This window comes from Engraulis encrasicolus, chromosome 4 (assembly GCF_034702125.1).
Source record: "Engraulis encrasicolus isolate BLACKSEA-1 chromosome 4, IST_EnEncr_1.0, whole genome shotgun sequence".
Classification (NCBI taxonomy): Eukaryota; Metazoa; Chordata; class Actinopteri; order Clupeiformes; family Engraulidae; genus Engraulis; species Engraulis encrasicolus.
The window spans coordinates 32,466,885-32,473,950 of record NC_085860.1 but is presented as its reverse complement, the minus strand read 5'-3'; the positions used below and the strand labels follow the sequence as shown (position 1 = coordinate 32,473,950).

The 7,066-nt window shown below is 46.5% G+C and overlaps 1 protein-coding gene across 1 annotated transcript in view; it reads right to left on the bottom strand.

Annotated features, from left to right (window-relative positions):
* LOC134447652 (zinc finger protein 536-like) overlaps nt 1-7,066 on the bottom strand; it is a 29,074-nt gene that overhangs the window by 13,058 nt on the left and 8,950 nt on the right. The window contains exon 2 of the mRNA XM_063197222.1: nt 4,286-6,462. Within this exon, the coding sequence (XP_063053292.1) occupies nt 4,286-6,461 (2,176 nt within the window). The 5' untranslated portion in view covers nt 6,462. The remainder of the gene's footprint in view (nt 1-4,285; nt 6,463-7,066) is intronic.

The following is a 7,066-nucleotide window of genomic DNA, read 5'->3' as shown; positions in this document are numbered from 1 at the left end:
ATTATCCCAATCCATCCATCCATCCATCTATCGTGGCTGGCAATAAACAAATTCATGGTCGTCTTACTAATAATGCAGTAATCCAATAACAGACAAATTGAATAAAGCATGCTTGGTCTAGCTGCATTTTCCACAAGACATCATTTTGAACCGGACAGCTTGAACTGTGTGTGATACAGTACATCCAGAGGATGAGATTCATGTGACTGCGGAGATAACGCCAAAGCAACAACACTACATTCACATCATCTACTCCCAATTTCAAACTACCACCACCGGCTCCCTGTTATAGAATCCCTCAGAGTCAGATCTTTAAAAAAAAAAAAAAAAAACTCTTAAAAGGTGCACTGTGTACGATTTTTAGTTGTTTATTTCCAGAACTCATGCTACCCATTCACAAATGTTACTTTTTTCATGAATACTCGCCACCACCATCAAATTCTAAGTATTCATTATGACTGGGAAAATTTCACATTTCATACATTAAAAAGGGGATCGTCTCCATGCTCCGCCATTTTGAATTTCCAGAAATAGACATTTTTAACTGCAAAAATGACTGTACTTTGGCCATACTAGTAAATATTAGTTTATACTTTGTAAATATTCATGAAAAGATCATATTTGACAATAGGCAGCACAGTTTCAATGAGCAGCATAGTTGCAGTACCTACTATGGCCATATCCTACACAGTGCACCTTTAAGACGTCACGTGGCCCCTGTACAAATGTTGCTGTTAGCACTATGACAATGACCCAGTCATAATGACGGGCAATACAAAAGTCTCTGTGGCATGTCATCATATTGTAGTACTGTATGTTAGTAAAGCCTATTCACTGACAATTGCAGAGTTGTCCTGGCAGAAAGACTCACATTACAAGAACACCACAAATTGTTCATGATGAATTACCACATTTTGTTTGTCTATCTATGGGATTTGTGAAGGCTCCAGAGAGGGTGTTATTTTATTAACACATGGACAGATTTTGTGCTGTCTGTATCTTCTTTCTTCCAGTAGGGTCAGGGGGGTAGGGGTTTCTGTGATGGGGGGCATACAGTATCAGCCTTCTTAATATGCACAACACCCCCATCCTCCATAAGTCATAAGGCACCAGAAGGCACAGCACTTTGAACTGTACCCTGATCGCCAAAAGCATTCACACAAAAAACACACACAAACACCCCCTCTCTCTCTATCTTTCGGTGTCTCTCTGTCTCTCTGTCTCTCTCTCTCTCTCTCTCACACACACACACACACACACACACACACACACACACACACACACACACAACCCGCACTGCACAGTTGAACAACTCTCATACAGCACTGATATAATCAGGTACACAAGGTGCTGATATTATACTGATAGTGTATAATCTGGTAAACATATAGTCTACCCTGCTCTTATCTCCTCCCATCGCTTCTCAATATCTAGCCTGTAATGCCAGTCATAGTATTTGCACTCAAAGAATTGTTTCCGTCAACTGCTGCAATGTTTTCTTTATCAACAACGCACAGAAATAACTTAACAATCTGTCTGTCAACATGGCTAAAATGGGACGGGCTGTCCCATAAACAGTGCATTTGGAATTTGTTTTTACCTCAATCAAGGAGGTCATGTTTGCTAGCATTTGTTTTTTTTCATGTTTTTCACTACGCCAAAAAATATAATTTTCATGTTCGCTATGACAATGCCCGAGAAGGCTGGAAGTCGGCCAATGAAGACATTATTACATTCTGGTGGTAATTATGGTTAGCTTTTAGATAGATTTTGAGGCTTTTTATGCCTTTATTTGATAGTGACAGTGAAAAGATGACAGGAAATGGTAGGGAGAGAGAGATGGGGGACAACCGCAAATTACTTCAGGCCGGAATCGCCCAGCATAACAGCACCATGCCATAGTCGTTTGAGCTACGGCCAAGACTAGATATAGGATTTTTTTTTAAGGCAATGTTTATATATTTGGAATATAGTGGTAGTTTGGAAATACCTTGGATGAAGGTCTGTAGTAGTCTCTGAGTAATTTAAAGTACCTGGAAATCATCTTGCATCATGAACACGACCCAGAGAAGAGGCAAAGAATCAGTGCATAGTGTGGTGTGATGTGTTGTGTGGTGTAGTTTAGAGCAATCAATCCAGACAAAGAAGAATATGGTCATTTAAAGCCCAGAGAAGGGGGAAAGAATCAGAGCATGATAGAGTGTGGTATGGAATGGTGTGGTGTAGTATGGTGTAGTCTGGAGCGATCAACATAGAAGAAGAGTATGCTTTTTAATATTTAAAAACAATCAGAGCATGGTGAGCAGAAAAATAATCAGAACATGGTGTGGTGGTGTACTGAGGTGTGGCATGGTGGCGTAGTTTGGAACGATCCGATATGATTTTTCATTTAAAGCCCAGCAAAGAGAGAATCAGAGCATGGTGTGATCGTCACAGAAGAAGAAGAATATGATCATTTAAAACCCAGAGAGGAGGCAAAGAATCTGAGCAAGGTGTGTGATTTAGTGAGGTGTGGTATTGTAGTTGATCAATTACCTAAAGCCCAAAGAGGCAAATAAGAAGAGCAAGGTACGGTGTAGTGAGGTGTGGTATGGTGGTGTACTTTGGAGCGATCGAATATGACTATCTAAAGCGCAGCGAAGAGAGAATGTGTGCAGCCGTGGTGTAATGGTTAGGGAGTTGGACTGAAGATCACAGAGTTACAGGTTCGAATCCCACTCTTACCTCTCCCTACACCTCCATCCATGACTGAAGTGCCCTTGAGCCTAACCCCACGTTGCTCCAAGGACTGTCACCAATACCCTGTAATATCTCCAAAACGCTTTGGACAAAAAAGCACTAGCTAAATGTAATGTAATAATGAGAATATGAGCATGTTGTAGTTTGGAAGAGTATCATCCGCAAGCAATCCACACAAAAAACGAGTATGATCTGTAACATTTAAAAAAACATAGAAAACCATAGCCAAAGAAGAATCAGAGCATGATGGTGTGGTGTGTGTAGTACGCAGTTTGGAGCGATCAACACAGAAGAACTAGAAGAAGAATATGATCATTTAAAGGACCACCAGGTGGTGCGAGTCAAACAATTACAGACATCACCAGGTGGCTCCTGTCAATTTGGTCCGGGCCAGAGAACAGATGGAGCATTAGCCGCGTGGCCCATGCCCGCCAGCACCAGCACGTGAGGTGTGTGTGTGTGTGTGTGTGTGTGTGTGTGTGTGTGTGTGTGTGTGTGTGTGTGTGTGTGTGTGTGTGTGTGTGTGTGTGTGTGCTTGCCTGTGTGCGTGCGTGCGTGCGTGTGTGCGTGTGTGTGTGCGTGCGTGTGTGTATGTGAGGTGTGTGGGGGGGGATTAAGTGATGGACCGCTAGCCTCCTCAGAGTGATTACCTGACAGTGATCATCGACTAACTCAGCGATTACACACAAGTACGCACACCCACACAGAAAAATCCAGAACATGTATAGAAGAACGGAGAGGGGGGGATATCAGTCAAGGTCAATTCAATGACGTATTGTATACCTAAAATGGCTGGAGGACTAAATCTTTGTGACATGCTTGTGAAGGGAGACAAATGAGTAGATTTTTTATGGAAGGTGTAATGCGATATCTTGAAGCGCGCCGCAGTGTGCATGGCACAGAGCAAATGTTAAAGTCTCGAGGATGAAGTGTCTCAGCTGTAGCATTCAAAAGGGAGGTAGTTTTTCATGGTCATGTCTGTGTCAGAACTGCTTGTTGGGGAACCAGAGTGTTTGTGTGTGTGTGTGTGTGTGTGTGTGTGTGTGTGTGTGTGTGTGTGTGTGTGTGTGTGTGTGTGTGTGTGTGTGTGTGTGTGTGTGCATGCGCGCGCATATGAGTTTGTGTGTGTGTGTGTGTGTGTGTGTGTGTGTGTGTGTGTGTGTGTGTGTGTGTGTGTGTGTGTGTGTGTGTGTGTTTGTGTGTGTGTGTGCATGTGGAAGAGTTATGTGCTAAACAAGCAGATGGATAATTAGTTTCACAGCACAGACCGCCTGGAAATTTCTTCAGTGAATTTCCCTCCGGGTTGACAAATATGCATCCCTGTGCCATGCATGCATTAATCAATATCATCATCACTCATCACAGATACGTTATACCCACATCAACCATGGCCGTAAATTTCATTTCTAAGGAATATGGTAACAGTAATGTCATTGATTTGCCTCCCCCAGCAGGTTTGCTGCAAAGTTATCTCTCACACAGAATGCGGGTTCACATATACCAGCTGAATTAATGCGGGCAGGCTATCAGACGTGGCAATAATTACCTGAGTATGGAACGGGGGAGCGGGGCGAGGCTTGGCCGCCGCCGGTTGAGGGGGGTTCTTCCAAAGCTCCGTTGCCTTCTGTTGCTCCGGACACTGATGGTTTACCAAGCTCGCCGAAGGCTGAAGAGTGGAGCTGAGGAGAAGGGTGGTCCAGGGGATGACTGCTTCCGTTCGGCATCCAGCCTGAGGCAGTAGCCTCACCTCCTCCTCCTCCAACACCACCTCCACCTCCTCCTCCTCCACCTCCTCCCTTCAGCTGCTTCTGCCTCCTGTGCACCCGTGAGTGGAGAACCAGCTGGTGGTAAGTGCGGAAGACTCGGCCGCAGTCTGGACACTCGCTGGGCCTTCCCACCCACCCTCTCCAGCGGGCATCATTAGCTTCAAGGCCAGAGCTGCTGCGATAAGCCAGCGCCGCCATCGCTCCCCTCAGGCCTGCTTTATGGCCACTTCCGGTACCGTGGAGGTGTCCGTTCATGGCTTGAGTTTTGACAGTTGAGTCTTTTATGGTGTAGTCTACTTCTCCATCTCTTGAGAGGCTTGCGCCTGCTGCCATGTTCATGTTGCTGTGTGGCACATTCATGTTTCCTGTGAACGAATGTGATTCTACGTCCTGTTCCTCTGCCTGTTTAGTGCCACTGTCCATGTTGTTCATTGTAGAACTTTCGGACAGAGGTTGGTAATGTGTAGGCTTCTCTGCTGCTGTTACTCTAGCGAACTGCTGCATTTCCTCAGCTGGTAAACCGTGATTCTGTCCACCCTCAGGCAACAGAAGTTTCTCCAGCACCTTTCGGCTGTCAAATTCAATCCCGGACTCTGCGAGCATCTTCTGACGCTCTGACAGAACCGCGAGAAGAACCTCGTTGTGCAGCCTGGAGATGAACTGCGACTGCATTTTGCCCGGGTTCTGCTGGTGGTTCTTGTGTGTGGCGGCGTACGTGTTGTGCCGACCGTGGACCAGCTGGTTCCCCCTAAAAGCCAGCTTGTTGAGGTGCACCTTCATGTGGTTCTTCAGGAACCAGGACTCCTTGAAGCGGCGCCCGCAGACCCCGCAGCTGTGCTCATACGAGTTCTTGTGTTTCCTCATGTGGCCCTTGAGGAACCAAGCCTGCTTGAAGGTCTGGCCGCACACCTCGCACGGGTAGGCTTCCACAGGCTTCTGCTGCTGGTCCTTGCTTGGTAGATCCCTGGGTGCCATCAGATTGTGGGTTGCTGCTGAAGGTGGTGGAAAATGAACCTTCTCCACATGCCTCAGCAGGTCCTGTTCCAGAGCTGCGGCGAACTCGCAGAGGGTGCACTTGTAAGGCTTGTGCAAGATCCGGATGTGACGTTCCACCTCCTCCTGCTTCCTGAACTTGCCTTTGCAGAACCCACATCGAAAGCTCTGTTGCTGCTGCTGCTGCTGCTGGAATAGGGTTGGATGGTCTGGGGACGACACCGTTGATTCTGAGCAGGGTTGTGGTTGGCCATCGCTGAGAACATCCTGGGAGTTGTAGTTTTTAGCACCTGTGCTTGTGCCATCTATTTGCTTGTCTCTGCTGATGGCCCGCTGCTCAAGCTCCTGCAGGAGATGGCTGTCTTCTCGACTGTGGCCCAAGCTCTTACTCTGTAGGGCCAGCCGGTGGGTGCGGAGGTGGATCTTGAGGTTGCCTTTCTGCGCCGCTCTGTGGTCACAGTACGGGCACTTGAAGGGCTTCTCACCCGTATGGGTGCGCATGTGCAGCGACAGGATGCTGTTGAAGCGGAAGCGTTTCCCACACAAGGGGCACGGGTACTTCCTGTTCCGAACCGAGTCGTCTCTGGGGTCATCTCGTCCTGGTGTCACGTGATGAAGCTCTCGCTCTGCCGCCATGAAGTGCTGCAGGTCGAGTCGCCTGTCCAAGGCCTCGGCAGCCTTGAAGTCCAAGCAGTCACCGCCGCTCAGGTGACTGGCTAAAAGCGCCATTCGAATGTTGATTGGCTGATTTGTCAGAGATTCTGCTGTCCCATCTGGGGGTGGGACGTCTTTCTGTTCTGTAAGGGGTGATGTAGTGTATGAGCTGGGGAAGATTGAGCTGGTCAGTGAAGAGCCTGGGTAGTTCTTCTGGATTACAGGTGGAAGGTGACAGTTGAGTGGCGAGATGGAGACGGTTCTGCTCATTGGGGAAGACTCAATGGCGTACACACCTGACCCCTCCATGCTGAGGAAAGAGGGAAAGAAACATCACAGCATTGATTAGAACAAGATGTTTAATATACAATACATTTTCCAGTGTTAATTAAACACTTAGAGTAGGGATGGGCAACTTTCATGATAAGAAGGGCCATATTTTTTTAGCGCAATTATCGGAGGACCACATGACCAGCGGTCGATATTGTCTGTAAGGAATAGGAGTGTTCTCTATCGGCTAACAATATAATTACAGCGGATAAAGTCAGTAGTGGTTTAAAAAAAAATCTGATCATTATTTATTTTATTTACGCAAGGGCCGCATTGAGTGAGGAGGTGGGCCACATGTGGCCCCCGAGCCTCCAGTTGCCCATCTCTGACTTAGAGAGTCGATCTAATTTCCTCTAGAGTTAAGTTGGTCCCAGAGTACTCTCTCGGTGTTGAATTAACACAAATTTTACTGTGTGCTTTCATATTCAGCAATGAGCGATTTTGCCAAGAGTTTTGGCAAGAGCACACTAATAATTCACAGCTATTCTAAGTATTGAAGTACAAGAGTGGGAACAGAGGGATTATAAAAGAACTGTGTATGTGTGACGAAAACATTTAAAAAAAAAAAAAAAGACGTCCCTGGT